Source organism: Aegilops tauschii, chromosome 4 (genome assembly GCF_002575655.3).
Source record: "Aegilops tauschii subsp. strangulata cultivar AL8/78 chromosome 4, Aet v6.0, whole genome shotgun sequence".
Taxonomy (NCBI): domain Eukaryota; kingdom Viridiplantae; phylum Streptophyta; class Magnoliopsida; order Poales; family Poaceae; genus Aegilops; species Aegilops tauschii.
Genome location: NC_053038.3, coordinates 165700253 through 165722132, shown reverse-complemented (window position 1 = coordinate 165722132; position 21880 = coordinate 165700253). Strand labels below are relative to the sequence as shown.

General features: G+C 44.8%; 1 protein-coding gene across 1 annotated transcript; it reads left to right on the top strand.

Moving 5' to 3' along the window:
- The first annotated feature begins 3077 nt into the window (after positions 1-3077).
- On the top strand, positions 3078-9315 carry LOC109732322 (uncharacterized). The gene is made up of 2 exons (XM_020291504.4): positions 3078-3949; positions 8776-9315. The coding sequence occupies exons 1-2, from the start codon at positions 3234-3236 to the stop codon at positions 9023-9025; spliced, it is 966 nt and encodes a 321-aa protein (XP_020147093.1). The 5' UTR covers positions 3078-3233; the 3' UTR covers positions 9026-9315.
- The last annotated feature ends 12565 nt before the right edge of the window (positions 9316-21880 follow it).

The following is a 21880-nucleotide window of genomic DNA, read 5'->3' as shown; positions in this document are numbered from 1 at the left end:
GCCGTTTTAGACCTACTTTATATATTGAATGGGAGTTCGACATAAATAATATATTTGCTTCCCATAATTTTGATGAACATAAAAAAGTTAAGGTTGCGGTTGGTTCTTTCACTGGTTATGCTTTGGTTTGGTGGACTGAATATTGTCGGTTACACCCTGATTATATACCTACTACTTGGGATTATTTGAAACTTGACATGCGACATACATTCGTCCCCGCTTATCATACTCGTGACATGATTAAAAAGTTGCAACATTTAAAACAAGGTAGTGACACTGTAACGAAATATTATGATGATTTACAAACTACCTTGTTGCATTCCCCTTTAGAAGAAAGTGAAGATGATTTTATGGATAGATTTTGGGGAGGATTCAACCATGATATTCAAGAGATACTAATTCATGAAGAGTGTTATCATATGGACCATTTGTTTCGTCTTGCTTGCAAAGCTGAACATGAAATAAAACGACGTGTTGCCCACGAGGAGAACAAGTGCATGGTGCACATTCCGAGAGTTGATACGATTGTTCCTTCAACTACTAGGCATACTATGACAACATATCTGTTGTTGTGAGGACTACATCACCGCCACCATGTGACACATCACCACTGAGAGTGCCTACATCATCTGAGTTGATCATAAAATGTAATGACAAAGGTACTGATCTTCCACCTCCACAGGACTATGATGAATACCTTGTCAATTTTAGTGCACCATGTGATGACCTACCCACTACTTTGATCACACCACCTATTTTAGAGGACTATGTTGATGATTTGACTTTTCCATGTGATCAAACAAATGCAATATCAACAATGTCGAGTGCACCCATTGAATTAACTGTTGATGCAAAAGAACCATGTGAATCAGGGAATAAATCATATTTGGATCAAATACATTTGAAAATAATTGTGCCAATGTTTAATCATTTTGATATGACCTCTAATCTTGGTGATGATTCTGTGTGAAATGACTTATTGCATGTTTGCTTATTTAAGCATGTTGTAGCATGTAAATTTAATGCAAGTATGGTTTATTGACCAATGTTGGGATGGTTTAATGATGAACATCGCCAATCTTCTAATATGAATAAGAGCTTCACTTATATGTGCAAACTGAGTTGTAATATTTTCATGCCTTCTACTTCTTGTGATAATATTTTGGCTTTATATTTTATGAACTATGAAAGTTACTCATGTATACATGTGTCATGTGTGGAAAAACCAAAGAAAGTAAAAATGGATGACATGTACATATACAGCATGTACACATTGTCTTTTTTGTTAGCCACATTTCAGATTAAGCAACGCCGAGGACGACTTTGTTTTCAAGAAGAGGAGAATGATGAGGACATGACTGCCTTGAATAGAACCAAAAATAGTGCATACATGCATATTTATGAGGTGATTTCTACTGCAAACTATGCAATAATTTATTTATGTTATCCAGGACAAAAATACTTCACACACTTTTGTGCTATATCTAATTGCAGGTGTATCGGACATTTGTATAATCCACATAAGAAGATAAGAGAAAAGGAGAAGTTTAGGTGTTGTTCAAAACTTCCTCTCACGTCACTTTTGGCCCAAGAGAAGATAGAGTCCAAGTCTCTCACGTTCTGGACTCAGATTCGGACTGCACAGACATACGTGACTCAAAATGCGAATTTCTCTTTCATCCGGACTTTGAATTGGGTGATTTTTTTTGTTGGAAAGTAGATTTCATACACTTTTCAACCCAATTGTATTCACCTTCAAATTCGTCCGGAGCATTTAGAAATTGACGAAACAATCTGACGTTGCAACAGAATCCGAGTCAAACTACAAGTCCAAAGGTGTTGCATCACCTCCACTTGAGCCCATGGGCCTTGTACGACCTAGGGTTGGTTTTAGGATGTCTTGGGACGTCCTCCCACCTCCTTGGCCGCCACCCCTCGCTCCTATATAAGTAGATCCATCTAGTAGCTTTTTCCTTTGGTTTTGTTTAGATTAAAAGTTCGCCATAGCTAGAACTTTGTGTACTCCGTTTGTGTTTAACGACCAGACCAAGGCGTCACAGAACCCACCTTGATTAATAAATCTTTCATCTTATATTCGCAATATCCAGATTGCAATCTTAGTTTCTTGCTTGTTCTTCGTTTGCTTGCAGGGAATAGACCTTCGTGGTCAGGTTGATCATGCTCCGGTGTGGTCAATAACCCTTCGGAGTTTGTTTAGCGATTGCTAAGGCGCGACGTCCTCGCATGTTCGTAGTCGGATCGTCAAAGTCTACTCCTTCGAACGATAATCACCATCTCATCGAAAGACGGGACATCTTTGCCTCTATCATGGACACACCGGCTTTGCTCCCCATATCCACTACTTTGACTTCTGCTTTGACAGCGACGATCATGCGAGCGATGTACCGATGAGTAGCGGCGAGGCAGGCTTCGGCCATGACAACAGATTTGTTTTAAATGAGGACTTCATCCTCGACCTTCTCAGAGTACACGCGAGTATCATCGACGTACCAAAGGGCGATGCACTACTCGAGGATCTCGCCCAGGATGGGTTCACGCAGGTGCCTTGTTCCGACATGGCCGATGCGAGGTGGGTACGCACGAAGATGGTGGTCGAGAGGAAGATAGGTGACTCCGGCGAAGATGAGAGCATCAACCGGTTTATATAAGCTACAGTGGGAAAAGGGCGCAGCCCGACATGGAACATCGCGTGGAGAAGGTAAACAAGCGTTGGTGGGCGAGACATGCGGCTGCCATTCATGGGCTAGTATGCCAGGATTGGAACACATGACTACGTCATTGGTAAGGTAGGAGGAAAAAGCTCGAACTTCACTCCAGCGCGTCCGATTATATCTAAAGTGCGCTCCGAAACAGCCCCACCCAACCTCCAAAGATAAAGGTTATGATGCTGTTTATGAAGTGCGGTCCGTAAATTTTGCAGCTAGATTCATTATTTTGAACCTGAACTCCATATTGATGATTTTGTGGGAGAGAATTAGAACTTGTGGGGAGATCAAGCAACCAGGCCCGCGTGGGCCGATGGCTGCAAGAGCGAGCCAGCCCAGCGGATTCATTTTGCAGCCCTGCCCAGATTCCTCGAGGATTAAACAGCGGATAACAGAAGAGGATAAGCCGAGCAACTCCCACATTGCCACCCCAGCACTTCTCTGCTCCTCCGCTCCCTCGCGGCCTCGCCTCCCCTCGCCGGAGCATCACCCCAAGAACCTGCCAAAATGGCGGCCACCGCCACAGCCATGGCGATGGCCACCACCTCCACTGCCGCCCACGTTGTTCCCGCACTGTTCTCCTTCCTTCAACAGCGCCTCCGTCTCTGCCCCAAAGCCCGTATCTCCACCTCCCGCCGCCTCCTGCTCCCTGTCTCCAAGTTCTCCACCCGGGACGGTTCGGCCTCCTACCAAGAAGAGGATGAGGAAGGGGAGGCGGAGGATTCTGCGGAAGCCGCCTTCGGGGACGAGGACGACGAGAAGCCGCAGCCGGAGGCGGTGTCCTCTACGGAGTTTCAGTTCGCGGCACCACCGGAGGGATACATCGAGCCGGCGCCGTTCGACGAGTTGCCGCCGGAATCACCAGAGGACGTGGCAGCAGCCTACGAGTCGCTCTACGGGCCGGCCTTCAGCGGCGAGTCGTTGATGGGGAACAACGTGTTCGAGGTGAAAGTGGTGGACCCCGTCGACATGGACCGGGAGCAGCGCCCCAACGACGAGTTCAGCGAGCGTGTCGTGCAGGTCAGCCGAGTCACCAAGGTCGTCAAGGGTGGGAGGCAGCTCTCCTACCGCGCCCTAGTCGTGGTCGGCGACATGAAGGGACACGTTGGTGTTGGCGTCGGCAAGGCCAAAGAAGTCTCAGAGGCCATCACCAAGGCTGCCATGAACGGCCGCCGCAATCTCGTTACAGTGCCACTAACCAAGTACTGCACCTTCCCGCACAGGTCAGTCACATCGCTAGTTGTTCTTGAATTGCATGAGGTGTGGGGCTTCTTTCATTCACATTATTTCTAAAATGCAGGAATAGAAAAAACACAGGAATGTAATGACAATGTCATCTTCAATGATATAGGATTTTTCCTTTCTTTCGAAAAGGGGAGTACCCTGGCCTCTGCATCAAGCGATGCACAACCATATTATTAATCGTATTATGATGAATACCACCCAACCAGTTTCCGAACAGATCAGGTATACTCGTTGGTGGTGGCAAATTGTACTACCTCTGTAATGAAATATAAGAGCGTTTAGTTCTCTACTTTACTGATCTAAACGCTCTTATATTTGTTTACGGAGGGAGTAGGTAATATGAATTGTCGCCAAATCAAGGTAGTGAATGGCCATACAAGAATAAATGATGAATTGTTTCCTCTTGATGACAAAAACAACTCTTTTTGCTATCATGCCAATTACGTTTTGCAAGATTATCTTTGGTAAGAACTACGTACCTCCCTTTGGAAAAACCACATGAACACTTTAATCTTAGAAAGGACTTAAGTTTTCCAAATATGCTTCCTACGAAAATTGGCCCAGAATTCATAAGCTCCGCATACATTGACTTCATGGTGAAGACCCCATTGGAAGTCAATCTGCATTGGAATGTATCTGGCATTTGATTTAGATTGATCGACATCAATCTACCAACTAAATGGATCCACTTAGTCCATTTTTCACCAATTGAATCTCTACGGAATTGAATGTTTAAAGGGCTGGCCCCAATATTGACTTCCAATGGATCCTTTAAAGGTTGGTGATGGCCAATCGACGAGCTTTTGGGAAGATACCTAGTTGGGTGACACTCCATTAGCTCTACAATACCCAACCTTAATCCTTAGGCCTACACAAAATGTCCCATTTAGCAAGTCTGTACTTCCGCTTCTGCTCCTCGCATTGCCAGAAGAACCTAGACCGGTAAAAGTCTAGCCGTTTAAGCACCCCTTTGGGTATCTCAAAAAAGGAGGTCATGGACATCGGTAGGCAAGTAAGAACAACATTGATGAGGGTAAGTCGTCCTCCATATGACAAGAGCTTACCCTTCCAACTAAGAGTTTTTTCGAAGCAGTCTTCAATTATTTTTCATTCCTTGTCAGTGAGCTTGCGGTGGTGAATGGGAATTTTGAGGTACGTAATGGAAGGGACCCCATCTCACAACTAAACAGTTGCCTATACCGACTCTCCTCTTTGGCCATACCAAAACAGAAGAGCTCACTTCTGTGCAAATTAATTTTTAGACTCGAAAGTTGTTCAAAAAGACAGAGGATCAACTTCATATTATTGCTTTCTGAAGGTCATGTTCCATAAAAATGACCATGCCATCCGCATACTGGAGGATGGACACCCCCCCCCCCCCCCTTGACAAGATAGTGATAAGGACCCCAACCTGACCATCCTCCTTAGCCCTTGCTTTGAGAATTAGCCAACATATCGCCACCATATTAAACAATATTTGCGACAATAGGGTCACCTTGCCTCAAGCCCTTCTGGGTTTGGACATAATGACGGATGTCATCATTAACCATAACTCCAACACCTGTTTTGAAACGTAAGCCGACATTTGTTGCCTCCATTCAGGATTAGTATATGAAGTGATGAAAAATTCCCTTATTAAAGCTAGTACAATTAAATCCTACGGAAAATTTACTATGGATTGTAACCCTACTAATCAACCAACCCACGCACGAAAAAAATCCTAATTATTAGAATCCTCCAAAATTTCTTTAGAAATCCTTTGAATCAAAGAGGCCGTAAGTTTGTTTGGTTCAAGGTTAACTTGGCACAACTAAGCAGGCTTAGGCAAAACTGATGCAGAACATTCCCACAGTTAAGCGCTTAGGCAAAATTGTGGCAAGCCACAACAGTGGTGATCAAGTATGAACCAACACATGCCTGAGAAATTCGTAGAACGAATTCCATGGAAAACGTAACATTCTCTCAATTTACCACACATTGCAGATGCAGTTGTTGTGTTATTACTAATTAGTTGCCTACTAGGGAGTGTCATTCTTGGACAAGTCAGCAATAGTTAAGCTCTGGCATGCATTCCTGAAATTCTACCTACATGGATCATTTTTCTTGTTGTACACAGAGCTAATGGTGATTGATTCAGTTACTGCCATTAGCTTAAACTTGCAATCGTATACGTGCAATGCACTTGTTAGCAAGCGTAAATTGAGCCACACATACCTCAACATTCAACCGGCAAATAAAACACATGCACATGATTTATTTTTTTCTCGAACACGCAGAATAGCTGAGTATCATTTCATTAAGAAGAAAGAAAAATGTACAAGGAAGAGAGAGAAAACTCCCTCAACCCAACACACCCGACTCATCTGCAGAACACAACCCAAAACACGACATGACTCATGAAAGACAAATAATTCTTGGCTTGCCCCCACACATGAAAAGGTAAACGACCAGCCCCCAGAACATGGGGTTACACGTTTAGGGTGAATGAGCAACTCATGGAGCCCCACTGCTCCAGCCGAACACCACAGGGCACTCTCATTTGCGGTTTGCCACAGCTTGCAGGACCACCGTGCGACCAGTATAATAACAATCATCCAAATAGATTTTGGACGACTGTTGGATGAGAATTATGAAACCGTCCACAGATTCCAGTGCTTCCAAATCATTTCATATGCCTAACTTTTGGACGACTGTTGGATGAGAATTATGAAATCACAATAATTATTTTTCGATGGATGACATGGAAATATCATACTCAGCTCGTAGTATAGATATAGATTTTATGCATGAGCTTAATAGTGTTTATTATCTTGTCATTGGACAAGAATTTGGAAGCACTAAATATTGAAGCAAATCCCAATCCCGAGTAAATACCTCTGTTTCAATATATGACATATGTGTTTTCAATGTTCCTCTTGTTTCGATGGTCCAATGGCAAACCTTTACAATAGCGTACTTTAATTTCTCTGTTGGTATTGAATATTGGTGGAGTGATTTTTCGCATAGCACAGCATGACCTTTACAAACCTTTCATGAGTTATTATTTAGAACATGTTTTAGATAAATATTGTTTATCTTTCATCTGTCAAGCATTGCATACAACAACAACAACAACAACAACAACAACAACAACACCAACAACAACAACAACAAAGCCTTTAGTCCCAAACAAGTTGGGGTAGGCTAGAGGTGAAACCCATAAGATCTCGCAACCAACTCATGGCTCTGGCACATGGATATCAAGCTTCCACGCACCCCTGTCCATAGCTAGCTCTTTGGTGATACTCCAATCCTTCAGGTCTCTCTTAACGGACTCCTCCCATGTCAAATCTGTCAAGCATTGCATGATTGAGAAAATTTTATACAATAATTTTGAAGTTTCAAATAATGAAGATCAACTCAACCTTTAGTTAGTTACTCCAGATTTGCTTTCATACATGTCTTTTGAATATTTTCCTATTTGCCTGAGCCAATTGTAAACCTTCAGAATTTCTTAGTTGAAATTTCTTGCTCTGTCATAAAGTGTCGTGTCATCATCTAAAAAAGTCATGGTGTCATTAAGTGCATTGTCACGCTGCTGGAGTAGATTTTTACTTTGCTGTCTTGTACAGGTAATCAAAGAAAGCATGTTTGAGAAAAAATATTTTATGTTTTACACTAGAGGAGTTTTTGACTTGAAATATGAACACTGCAAGAATTCGCTCCAGGCTTTCCAGCATAATCAATTGGATTATTCTAACCTAGTTAGCGCAGTCGCTTCATGGCACTGCTATCTCTACTAGTATTGCTGCTCATCTCGAACACCACAATAACTATCTGGTTTGCCTTGACTTCACCTCGTTTGTGGAGAACAGAAAGGTAAGCAAGCATGGAGAGAGGTAGTAAAGTTCTTGCAGTATGCTGGAGCTGGATTAGTCAAGCTGTATCTTCGCGGAAGCCAATACATCCTTTTTCTTCTCTCTTCTTTTCCTCATATATGATCAGAGTATTACGAGACATCAAATGCCTTTCTAATTGGGGTCATCAACATCTTCCTACGATTGTATCCCGCATCTTGAATATATGCCGGAACGTGTTCCGAATTGGCAATTCTCTAAAAAAGGGCAGCCCGGTGCATGTAGCTCCTGCTTGCGCAGGGTCCTGCGAAGGGTCCGACCACTTTGGGTCTATTGTACGCAGCTTTACCACTGCCCCAAGGCTCCCCTTCAAATTGACAATTCTCTAAGCACAGGACAAATGTATCTGATGTGATTGCTCCTTACCATGAACTGTGCTCCATTGAATAGACATAGCTTATAGATATTGTGGAATTGCTTGACCAAGTTCTATAATACATAGGAGTACATAGCATGTTTCTATTTGGAAATATGGTTGTGTTTGTTGTACTTTCTAACTTCTATAAATTGTGTATCTTATACCACAAGGGCACCATAACTGTTATGTAGTACTACCTCCGCCCAAATTATAAGATGCTTTTGGTAGGCCTACCAAAAAAGTCTTATAATTTGGGACAGAGGAAGTATTTGATTAATCTACAATACATTGAATTTCTAGGAATTCTTCTTTCATCTGATAATTGCAGTAGATAGGAGTATTCCAAAAGTAAGTAGAGCCTTTGGTCTCACTAGCTGTTCACGTAGAAATATATGACTGTAAGCCTGTGCTCTGTTGTTATAGTAATATCAACCCATTTTCTCCTCTTCCTGTTGAACAACTCACTCTATTAGTCTATTTACAATAAGGTTGAACGTTTGTACCATTCTGAGAACTGTTTCCTGTTTATTTATTCTTGTACCACAAACAGAGCTGAGGCGAACTATGGAGCAGCGAAGGTCATGCTGAGGCCTGCTTGCCCTGGATCTGGTGTCACTGCAGGTGGAGCTGTGAGGGTTGTGCTGGAGATGGCTGGAGTAGAAAATGCTCTTGGGAAGCAGCTGCGAAGCAAGAACCCCCTCAACAATGCAAGGGCTACCGTCAAGGCGACGCAAATGATGAGACAGTTCTCAGACGTCGCTGCAGAGCGTGGACTTCCAATGGAGGAGTTATGGAAATGATAAAACAAAATCATTCAACTGCCTGAGGGAATTCTTTTCTTTTTTCTCTACTGTATTTCTTGAGTTTGTTTTCTGTTGTATCTATATATTGGGATAAATAGGGGTGCAAATGGGGGTACCCTTTGGGGGTACTCTATATGACTTCTGAAAATTTAGTTCACTTGGTTGAACTAAGGTGGGTCGGACTTTGCATACTATGGACGATTGTTCGTCAAGTTTTCTTCCTTAATCTCCTCTGGCATTGTAGAAAATTAAGTTGGTCTCCAAATACATGTAGCAAATCTACAAAACTGCTCTTTTTTCTGGTTACTGAGTTTGTTACAGATTGGTAAAGCATGAACAAGAATATGAACTGGGCATCGTGATGCTATCCCTGATCTGCACTGCCAGAAGAAGCACAAAATATTTTTTGGTTATTATTATTATTACATCGCCGCCTGAATACAAGAGAAATGATGCAGAGCAAAAATTTGTGTCTACCTGACTACACGTGTGTGTCCCGTGGAGATTTCACTATCGAAACCAGAGATCCTCCGTACAAATGCTGGCAATACTTTTTTTTTTGAGAAAAGGAGGCGTCTGCATCCGAAGAATGCATGCGGCCAGCAATACTTATGCTCAGGATGGATGCCTTTCCAAGGATCAATTCAAGACCAGATAAGCAATTTAAAGTCTAGTTTGCAGCTCAACTTTGCCTTGTAGATTATCATCCTTGCTACCTGGGCGGCTATTTAGTGTTATATTTGTGTCGAATTTTTGTACGTAGGGTTACTCTGCAATATCAGCATTACTTAAAGAGAAACATGTACGCGCGTGCGCCCGGCTCGGCGTGTGAGCGTTGCATGGCCGGCCTCGTAGTAATTGACAAAAAACTATCACATTTCACGTAAGCGTCCCACAGAACTATCACTTTTTGAAAACTGACCAAAAACTCCAGTTTAGCGCTGATTTCATGACAAAAAATTACCACATCGCGTTGATGACCGATTGAAGCATTTTAAACGTCTTTCTGACAGATCCGGCCCACCTGTCAGGACGGAGGCCGCGCTAACGGCTAACGGCGCTCGCCTGGCGCCCGTTAGCCGTGCGCGTCGGTCGGGCCCGGTCGGACCAGGACTAACCTGGCCGACCGGCTCGCTCGTCGTCCCACCACCTCACTCTCCCCCCCCCCCCCCCCCCGCGCGAGCTCACTAACCTAGCCGTCTTCATTCATGGCGGCGGCAGATCCAAACTCCGGCGCCGAATCGTTTGGAGGAGCGCCCCCCGACGTGCTGGGCGGCGGGGATGCCGTCTTCGTTGAGGTTGATAACTGGCTAGGCAGCAGTAGCTTTCTCCTCGAAAACCAATCCCAGCCTCAACCTGAGCCGTCCCAGACGATTGTGAGGCGGCGTGTAGCAGCGTCGAAGAGAAGAGGCGCAGCTCGAGGCCGGCGCAAGCTTCCTTGTCCTGCTGGCGGCGCGAGGTATGGCAAGCTTCCTTGTCCTGCTTCCTTGTCCTGTTGTCCGATCTGTAATTGTTTTTCTGAAATGATTTGTTTTGTTAGGAATCACGATATATAGGATAGTTGCATAGTTAGATTTACATTAGAACCATGTTTGAGCACAACAGGAATTGAAATCTGTTGGGAACATTAACAATTTGTTTTGCTGTGACTGAATCCAAAATGTCAGAAAATAGAAAATTTGAACTGTTAGACACCAAATATTGTGCAGACCATTTAATTATAAATTTTCCAATTTGTGGTGCAGTATTGATGACCCCAAGTGGGAAATTTGGTTCCATTTCTTAGCCAGAGAATCTGTGGTTAGAGGAATTTACCAGTCAGACATATCATTTTTGACTATGGTTTCTCTCATTCGGAGTGAGGGCTACTCAGCTGATGATTATATGTACTATGTTGTCGATGAGGAGAAAGGAATAGAAGGTATGGAGCATCTTGGTTCTGAACATGATGTGCAGCAGATGTTGATTCACTTTGAGAAGGAGAAGAGTGTGAACATACGAGTTGTCAGAGCAGATGAGCCATGTAATGCAGATGAAAATAGAGATAGTTATTTTGCTGAACATTGCATTAACACTCAACAAAGTTGCACAAAGTTGGTGGATGCAGTCATTGACAGAAAGGATGAGCTTAAGAAAAGTAGTCTGCAGATGGAAGATGACTTTAACCATTTTGAAGGTGACACTGATGTGTCTGAATTTATTTTTGATGATGTGCAGTCAGGTTCAGATGACAACAATGTGCAATCACATCCAGGTTCCCCCCTCTGAAGAAGAAGCTGCAGAAGTAGATACATCAGTGGTCCAGAAACTTAAGCCAGTCAGAAACCCTGGTCCAACCATTAGATCCCACCAAGAGGTTCAGAAAGAGGTAAAACCAGACTAGTTTCCTGAAGCAGATGAATTTTGTTTTCCTGGTGATGTTGGCATTAGTGATGAAGAAGAAGAGCCTGAAGGAGCTTTCAAACTAGCAAGTGGCAGGAAGAGAGTGTTGAAGAAGTCAAAGGATAGGGTATGGTTCAATAAGAAGCTTCCAGATCCACATGGACAGTTTTGTAAGGGATTGTGCTTCACCACTGTTTATGAGTTCATAGATGCACTTAGGAATTTTCACATCAGGACTCTGAGGAATTTCCAGTATCACAGAAATGCCCCTGATAGGATTATTGTTTGGTGCTCAGAGAGAGCCCATGGATGTGATTTTCATATCAGTGCATCTAAGATAGCTCATGAAAAAACTTTCTGCATCAAGAAGTGTGATATGCTGCATACTTATGGAGCATGTGCAGAGACCACAAAGGTTACTGCAAAGTGGTTGTCCAAATCAGTACAACCAACATTGAGAGAAGACATTAGATCTCCTGTGGATGCATTAATAAAGAAGACTAAGACTAAATTCTCAGTTGATGTTTCAAGAAGTGTTGCCTATAGGGCAAGGAGGAAGGCTGTTGGTGTGGTGCAGGGTGACCACAAGCAGTAGTACTTGAGGCCGAGGGATTATCTTCAAGCTGTTCTTGATACAAACCCTGGGAGAAGGTGTACTGTAACAACATTTGTTGACCCAGAAAACCCTGCACCCACTTCTAGATTCAAGTACATGTTCTACTGTTTGGCAGCTTCAAAGGAAGGGTTTCTTAATGGTTGTAGACCATTTATAGGTAAATATTTCCTGATTGTGTTGTACATATTTGTGTGTCAATTTTCTTCTGTAGCTAATGTGTGACTCCATCCAGGGCTTGATGGATGTTTCATCAAGTTAACCACTGGACAACAAATTCTTGCTGCCACAGGAAGGGATGGCAACAACAACATTTACCCTATAGCTTTTGGTGTGGTTGACAAGGAAGATGGAGACAGCTGGACTTGGTTTTTAACTCAGTTGAGATGCTGCATTGGTAGTGGCAACAAATTTGGAACATACACAATAATATCTGACAGGCAAAAGGTTAGAAACTAAATCATTGATCATAGTTGCTATAGTAATTCACTGAATTATGTGAGTGTGTTCATATGTAGATCTATTTTGTGAATGTACAGGGATTACTTAAGGCAATAAATGAAGTGTTCCCTGATTCACCTTAAAGATTCTGTCTTAGGCACATATATGCCAACTTCCAATCAGCTGGTTACAGAAGCAAAGAATTAAAGAAGTGTGTTGACAAGGCTAGCTACTCTTATACTAGACATGGGCATGAATTAGGGATGGCAGAGCTGAAAGCACAGTGTGAGGATGCTTGGAAATGGATTAAAAATATAGAAGTCTCTGCTTGGGCTAGGTATGCTATGGACCATACTTGCAAAACAGATCTAGCTGTGAACAACCTTAGTGAAGTCTTCAACAAGATAATACTTGATGTTAGATCCAAACCAATAAGGACAATGTTTGAAGGGATCAGGATGCACCTACGGTCAGATTCAGTCACAAGCCCAGAAAAGCTTGGATCTATCACAGTATCTGGAGTTTGCTGCAGCAGGAAACACATATATATCAACTACAACTCGCATACATGAACTTAAATGGAGAAATCCCTATCCTTCTTCAAACCCTAACCCTAACCCTAGCAGAGGAGAGGAGAGGAGAGACCGAGCTGACTTACAAAATACTCCATCTGCATGCTACTAAACTCGCTCATGTACTCGTCATCGTCAGAGGTCTCGTTGCTGTTGGGCCACGACGGCATGGTCGCGGCGTCGCCGGAGTGGGAGAAGAAGAAGAGGAGTAGTGGAGAGCAGAGGAGCAGAGTGAGTGAGCGAGTGAGCTCGGGGGGGGGGGGAGGGGAAGAGTGAGGTGGTGGGACGACGAGCGAGCCGGTCGGCCAGGTTAGTCCTGGTCCGACCGGGCCCGACCGACGCGCATGGCTAACGGGCGCTAGGCGAGTGCCATTAGCAGCTAGCACGGCCTCCGTCCTGACAGGTGGGCCGGATTTGTCAAAAATACGTTTAAAACGCTTCAATCGGTCATCAACGGGATGTGGTAGTTTTTTGTCACGAAATCAGCGCTAAACTGGAGTTTTTGGTCAGTTTTCAAAAAGTGGTAGTTCTGTGGGACGCTTACGTGAAATGTGGTAGTTTTTTGTCAATTACTCCCGGCCTCACGAGCCGGGTGCGTCCATGCGGCCGGGCACTTATGCGTGCTTGGTTGACCTGGCTCGCCGCTGCATGCTCGCTTGTCCGGGTGAACTCCGAGCCGGGTGCTATCGGCTTGTTGTCATTTTTTTAGAAAAACAGGGAGCACCTCCCCGGTTCCATTGCGGAGAACGAAACCACGCACATCAGTCTGATACAGCAGCTCTAAAGAGCAGTTCTAAGCAAACTGAAAGGGAAACATCTGAAGTCTAGGGATCATTTTTATTACAAGGCAACTCGAATGGTGCCAAAAGGCAAAAGCAGCTAAGAAGATGCACTCAAAGGGCACAGGGAGGAGCCAGGGATGTCTTCATGGCCTTCAGACGAGGGGCAGCGTCCGCCTGCAGTGACCAGCAGGCAGGGAGCGGAGACACCGGGCTGGAGGGCACGACGTGGTGGATGTCTCTCTTTTTTGGCGACAAGAGCCCATCATCATCTTTAGAGATCTTGAGCCGAGTCCACGGTTCCAGCCCCAGGGCAGGGCGAGCTTTGTTCAGCCATTTGTGATCACCAAAGGTTCCTGAAGGGTTTTTGAGAGGGTTTCCACAAAGGACATCAACTTGTCCTTGTCTGATCCGGAGGAGAGGATCGCCTAGTTCCTCACCGTGTTCCTGATCAACCTCTAGACCCGCGGAACAGAAATCCAGGAGGTGTTCCTGAAAATCATAGCATTCCTATATTTCCAGAGGCATCAAAGGACAACTGAGCTAACAGTATTTAAAACCGAGCACTTTTTAGTAGCAATCCAGAACCTGGCTACAGATTCAAAGGAAGAGCCAGTGTGAATAGAGAAAAATTTATCAACAGGGACCCAGAGGTGTCTAGCGACAGTACAGTCAAAAAAGAGGTGAGAGCAGGATTCTTGCTCCAAACAATAAACACACTCAAGGGGTTTGTCTTTTCCTAAGATTGTCTCTGGTCATCAATTTATTTTTTGAGAGGAGCCAGAGAAAAACATGAATTTTAGGAGGGACTCTCAGTTTCCAGACTGCAGAAATAAACATGGGCTGGACCCCTCTAAAATTGATAATATGATAGAGGGAGCTGGAAGAGTACTGCCCCTTGTTGTCTAGTTGCCAGATCAGGGCATCTGGATCAGCAGTAAAGACAATGCTTTTGGCAATTTCCTCCAGCTGAAACCATTGTTCCATGAGGCTGTCACTAAAGTTCCTTCTGAAAGAGAGTTTTAGGCATTGCCCATCCCAGATTTCATTCACACATTTATTTTGCTCATTGCAGACAGAGTAGACATGCCAAAATTGGACTGCTAGGGGGGATGTGCCAAACCAAGTATCTTCCCAAAACCTGGTTCTGCTCCCATCCCCTATGCTCCATCTATAGCCAAATTTCACAGCATGGATAATAGATTTTAAACCTTTCTAGAATCTAGAAGTCTTAAGGTTGGAGGAGGGGGCAAAAATATTAGTTCTATTCGCCAAGTACTTATGATTAATGAGCAACTTCCAGGGTTTCTGGTCTGCCTCATAGTATCTCTTGATCCAAGATCCTAGGAGGCAGATGTTAATTTCTTGAAGGTTAGGTATACCTAAGCCTCCAAAGTCTTTTTTCATAGAGACTAGGCCCCAGTTAGCAAGGTGGAGTTTCCTATGACCTTCAAAATCATTCCACAAGCAGTGTGACATCTGAGAGTTGATGAGGTTCACTGCCCATTTAGGGAATTTGAAGAAGGAAAGGAGGTACACTGGGATGCTAACCAAACAGGCTTGGATGAGGATCAACCTCCCTCTGTAAGAAAGGAGTTTACCCCTCCACCCTGCAATCCTTTTAATGATTTTATCTAGAAGTGGTTAGATATCTTCTCTTCTCAGCTTATCATAGTGAAGAGGAATGCCTAAGTACTTAATGGGGAAGTTACCTTTACTACAAACTAGAATAGAAAGAAAATCAGCTAGCTCCTGATCATCCATGTTGATAGGGATGAGCTCACTTTTGGAGTAGTTAATTCTCATCCCTGAGAATTGCTCAAAACAAGTCAGAACGGTTTTCAGGTTGCTAGCATGTGTGGAGTCATTATCTAGGAAAAGGATGGTATCATCTGCATATTGCAGGAAGATGATGCCACCAGGACAAACCTCAGGGCAGAGCCCTGCTATCAAACTATTGTCAGCAGCTTTGCTTAACATTTTAGTGAGGACATCCACTACCAAGTTAAACAGAAGAGGGGAGATAGGGTCAGCTTGTCTAAGGCCTTTGCCAGCAAGGAAAAATCACTCTCACAGCTGTTTAGTTTGACCCCAACCGACCCCCCATGAGTGAGTTGCTGGATCCAGCTAGTCCATTTACCCCCAAAACCCCTGAGCTCCAAGAGCTTCATAAGGAAATTGAGGTCTACCTTATCAAAGGCTTTCTCATAGTCCAGTTTAAGCACCGGCCCTTTATCCCCACCTGAATGAACAGAGTAAAGGACCTCATGAGCAGTAACCACACTTTCTAATATATACCTCCCCTTGAGAAATGCAGATTGGTTGCTGGCAACCAACCTCTGCAAAACTTTAGAGAGCCTAGTAGTGAGGACTTTAGAGAAAATCTTAAAACTATAGTTAATCAGACTGATGGGCCTGAATTTCTTCATAGAAGTGGCCTCAGGTTCTTTAGGAATAAGGGAGAGCATAGCAAAATTAAGCCTGTAGATATCCAACTCTCCTCTATGAAAGGCTTGGAAAAGATCCATGAGGTCTTTTTCACCAAGTCCCAAAAATGCTGGTAAAACAAGAAAGGAATTCCATCTGGGCCAGGAGACCCATCAGGATAGGAGCTGAAAATAGCTTCCTTCACCTCTGCCTCTGAAAAAGGTGCTTCAAGCATCTCATTTTTAGCAAGAGAGACTTTTTTAGAAGCAGAGAAGAAGTTGTTTTGCAGAGAGAAACCAGAAGGGTTTTCTTTCTTAAACAGGTCTTTGTAAAAGTCACTAGCCACTTTCAGCATAGCATCTACCTCAGTAACAGGGCCATTGGGGCCATCCAGGGAGTGAATAAGGGTTTTCCTCCTCCTCTGATTGGCAACTGCATGAAAATAAGCAGTGTTCCTATCTCCCTCCTTAATATTCCTATCTCTAGATCTTTGTTTGGCTTTAATTTCTTCCTGGAGCCAGATTTTCTTAAGCTCCCCATGGACAAAATTCAATCTATTGGTTTCAGCCACAGAGAGGTCAGAAGTTTCAGCCTTAATATCTAGAGAATCAAACTCAAGCAGAAGGATCCTTTTGTATCTCGTAAGATTGGCCTCTTCATTAGAGTTACAACCTTTAGTAGTTTTCCTAAATCTCCTAATTTTGATTTGCCAGCTTTCCAGAGGGCAGTTGCTTCCAGTGGGTTCATTCCAGATTTTCCTGACTAATTCAGTAAAATCTTCTCTAAGGAGCCACCACTTTTCAAATTTAAAGCTATTCCTCTTAGGGGCTTGATTAAGACCAGAGTCCCAGAGCAGAGGGGTGTGGTCACTGCCACATCTGGGCAGAGCTCTACAACTAGAAAGAGGGAAAAAACCATCTAGTTCTGTGTCACAAAAGATTCTGTCAATGGGGGACATAATCAAGTCAACTTGATTATTGGCCCAAGTAAATTTCCTAGAAGAGAGCCTAATTTCAAGTAAACTCCATATCTCAATCCAGGCATTGAAGTTGTCACTCCATTTATGATTGATAGACCCATTACTTTTATCTTCAGCATTCCTAACTAGATTGAAATCACCCCCAATCAGAGTGGGAGTGTGAATATCTAAAAATAAAGTATGAAGCTAAGAAATAAATGCTTCTTTTCCTTCTTCATAAGGAGAGCCATAAACAGTAATCACCCTAAAAGTGTGACCAATAGATTTCAACTTAACTAGACAACTAATAGAAAAATCTAGGTGGGACCAAGCAACCACCTCAAAAATGCTTAAATCTACTCCCATCAAGATGCCTCCAGCAGACCCTTTGGATGGTAGGGTATGCCAGTCAAAATCCCTGTTGCCAATAAGGGATTTGAGGTAAGAAGGAGAGAACTCCTCCTTGGTTTCCTGGAACCCTAGGATGGTGGCATGAGTCTTGTTAATGGTGTCAATGATGAGGGTTTTTCTACCAGGAGCTGCAATACCTCTAATGTTCCAGAACAGAGCATGCATGTAGAAATGTTGTTCCTAGGGTGTTTGCCCCCTTTATGCTTGCAAATAAGAGACCAGAGACCCTCATTCGGCTCAGTAGGAGGATCTACACAGTCTAAGCTAGAATTGTTAACTAGAGAAACAACCTCACAAGAAGAACCTTCAGTCCTGTTTTGGAGGGCATGATTAAGGGAAGTACATTCAATGTCATCATTAAGAGAGGTAATATCTACACCAATCTTAGCAGCAATGGCATTGAAGGAAGGATCATTAAAACTGGAAAAGGAATTGTGTTTCATACCCTGGGGTTATTGTACTTCCAGATTCTGAACCTCTTTAAGCTGCTTGGCTTTTTCAATAATAGTTCTCTTGTCAGCAGCCACCCTAGCACTGTCTCTGGTGGCATGAACTGGCCTCCATTTGGGAGGGTGCAGGTCTTTTGGGAGGGCAGGGAAGTCATTGTTATATTGAGAGTCCAAGTTGTCTGGGAGGTCATCAACTTGAGTCAGAGTGTCTTGCTCCTCTTGGAGATCTACAGAGCCTTCTAGTTCCATCAGATCATCATCTTCCAGAAGCTCCATTTCTCTGAGGAGGTTAAACCCACCAGCCTCACCATGCACAGAATTCATGATCTTTTCAAGGTTACTGAGCTGGGGGGAGTATGGAGAGTCAGGGAGATGTGTTTTAAGGACAGAAGTAGGGGTAGAATCTCCCAGCATCTGGTTGTGGCCAAAGGACTGTCCTCTGTTTGATGGTGCCCCTGAATTAGTTGCATGACCTTTGTATGAATCAGCTCTGGAACTCCTGTTGGATTCAGCATCTTCAGATAGGGTATTGCCAAGCTCAGTAGCAGATACATAAGTCCCAGAGGAAGGGCTGGTGCAGGTGTCAGTCTTAGTGGCAGTCAAGGATTCCACTTCAATGAGCAACCTGTATATTTTACCACCAACACCAAAAAGCCTTTCAGCAGGGATTTTGGAGGGATCTTTGCAGGAGATTTTGACCCTGACAGTTTCATAGAACGACTTGAAGTTATGCTGCCAATCCACATCCAGAAAGACCCCTAAAGTGGAGGTGATTTGATCTAGCATAGTCCAGTCACACCATTTTGGGTTCATCTTCCTAATTTTGATCCAAGTTTCCTGGAGCTCCTCTTCAGCCTCAATCTTGCCTTTCCAGACTTCAACATTCACTACCACATTGTCTTTATTGAGGCCAAAGCATGGGTATCTAGCAACTTGAACTACATCTATCTCAGGTGGGAATTGACCAGAAATGTTCATTCATCCACGACATTGATTGGCCAGGGCCAGTTGGTTTTATAGATGTCTGCAAACTCAGTGGCAAGCTCCTATTTGGTCACTTCACCAGCCTCAACTAGAACAATCCCCACATTCTTCAAGGAGCCATGATACCGAGTATTTTCATCAGGTGGGTCTATGTGATAGAACCCTAACCCTGGAGCAGCACTTCCCACATATCTAGCAGAGTTATGCGGCTTCCTTCTGACAGGGCAGTTATCAACCTTGTGGGTGACCATTTTGCAGATAAAACAACTCTTAGGTTTGGAGCACTTATCTAAATGATGCCTTGGTTCCCCACAGTTGTAGCAAATCACATCAGAGTAAGCCATAAGACCTGAAGCAGGGGCAGGAGCAGGCTTCTGAGTGTCTCGCTTCTTTTTTTTGCTGATTTTTCCCTGAGATTTGCCGCTAGTCTGAGATTCAGATCCTCCAACAGATTGATCTTGAGCAACGATAGGAGCTTGCCCAGATTGTTGCCCCAGTTGGGGTGGGGGCGGGCCATACCATTGCCCAACTGGACCTCCTCCCCATTGCTGTTGATGGAATTGTGGAGGGAATTGCCCAGGGAAGCCCCAAGGAGGGAGGCCACCCTGAAATCCATAACCGAAGAACGGCGGGGGAGCACCCATCTGAGGTTGCAGGGACTGTTCCTGCCTCCAATTGGTGCCACCATCAGATCTTCCTCCTTTGTTTTTGCCTCTGCCGCGCCCACGCCCACTGTCCGCCATCACAGAGAGCTCTTGGGAGGTGGCGGCGGCGGAGGGGGGGAGGGTGGAGGAATCCTCAGGGTTTTCGAGTGGGGGGGGGGAATTTATAGGAGCCCAGAGTTGGCTGTAGAAACCCTCAGCCAAGTCACCATGGCAGCTAGGCAGCGAGGAAGCTTCGGTGGCGCCTCTGTCAGCACCTTTTCCCCACTTTTTAACAGCCCTCTGCGCTTTCTGAAGGAATTCGAATCCTCCTCCTTGCTGCAGGACCAACAAGGCAGGACTGGAGACAGCAGCAGAGCCCTTCCTAGTTTTTGATCCGCAATTCTCCATGGTCTCGGTCAGAGCAGCATCGATCGCACACACAGGACGATCGCCCGGATCGAACGGAAGAGAAGGCCTCGGCAGAACAACTCGCCTTTGCTCCACACCAGAAACATCAGAATCGCTGAGAACCCAAGTCATACAGCCATACACGCGGTGGTAAGGGAATTTCTTAGGAGGTGCTGATTCCTTCGAATCCATCAACCAGATATTTTCTCTCAGGAAGCAAAAATGACCACCAGAAAGCTCAGTTGGTGCAGATTGCAGCCTGGCTTCAATCCTCTGCAGGTTTGGGGGAGAGGTAAGGCAGAGGATCCACCTGCTCCGGTTCTGGTGGCGTGCTGGAGGGCATAAGCCCGGTCAAGCATTCCCATCTCGCAGCACGGCGTGGATCTCCTGATTTCACTTCTCCCTTCGCCCACCGGACAAACACAATCGGTGGCTCCAGGGGATGAGGCATCCTGTGCTTCTCTGAGAACTCTCCCTCGAAGTAGATCCGCTGGGCCAGATTCAACAATTCCCAATCTGCATGATCCTTGCACATCCGAGCATACCTGCGGGAGTATGGATTTGGGCCTCGCTCCGCTTCCTCCCTCACAGCTTCCTCCTCTGCTTCCTTCCACTCGCGGGTGCACTGACTCCAGGAGAGGACGTCGTCGCGAATCCGCATCGCCCGCTCCCTCCATCGTCTCCCTCGAGTCTCCCTCAGCACTACCGTCGAGACGGAGTTGAGCGCCTGGAGCATCTGCGGGAACGCTTGGTAGACATGTGGGAGATGCATCTTGTACATCCCCCTGTCTTCTAGCCATTCCCCCGTGGATCTGGCCGGGGACTCCATGGGACCCGCGAGCGAGCTCGAGGAGAGGTGCGGGCGCGCCCGGCGCCGGGAGGCGGGGGGGGGGGGGGGGTGGGCGGGCCTGAAGCGAGGAGGGCGGCGGCGAGATCTACGACGGTGGTGGAGGTGGAGGGAGGGGTGGGGGCGAAGGGGATCACGAGAGCGGTCATGCGGGAGCGGTCATCCAGAACCTCATCTTGTTGTCGGTGGGGGTGGGCTCAAGAATCGCTCTGTAGACGGGTGGCCTCGTCTCAGCTTATCCTGGGCTGGTAAGGTTTGGCGGGTGAGTGCTTGGGACATAGTTTGTCCCTTTTTCGCTGTTCGGTAAGAGCAAGTACAATAGTAGACTTATAGCCTATATGGCAGTTTTGTCTATGTGAAGAAGAGAGATGTAAAAAAAAAGAAAATGGCCTCTCATGCAAGAGCCTATTTATGTGTGTGCTCCTAGGCAGATGCAATAAGAGCAAGTACAATAGAATGACGTGGTCGGCTGTAAGACTTTAAATATTATATTTTTGATGAGTTGGAGAAGAGAGAAGAGGAGAGAGAAAAGAAGCGGGATACTGATAAACAACCAGTTGTAGCATGTGCTCCTAGACACCTTGTGAGAGAGGAAGATGGGTCATCTATCAACAAAACAGTGCATATTTGTATGTAACTATTGTACTTGCCGGTTATAAACTTGGCTATACATGATGTGGCAAGATCATATAACCAGCTGCCGGCTATACTATTAACCATGCTCTAAATGTGAAGAAAGAGATAGAGGGAAAATGAAAAAAAGTATTCATCTTATAGCCAACCTTATAGCTAACCTTGTTGTATGATTGACTATATAGGTTGGCCATAAATGATATGGCAACATCTTAGAGCCAGCAGTTGGCTGTATTATTAACCATGCTCTAATGCGGGTGAGTGCTCGGGGTGCTATGTGTTGGTTTGTCGTTCATCAGCAATG

Bases quoted from the DNA above. Each gene is read 5' to 3' on its own strand.
- LOC109732322 (XM_020291504.4), top strand. From the start codon at position 3,234: ATGGCGGCCACCGCCACAGCCATGGCGATGGCCACCACCTCCACTGCC. The intron at 3,950-8,775 runs GTCAGTCACATC...TACCACAAACAG, and splicing joins TACTGCACCTTCCCGCACAG to AGCTGAGGCGAACTATGGAG.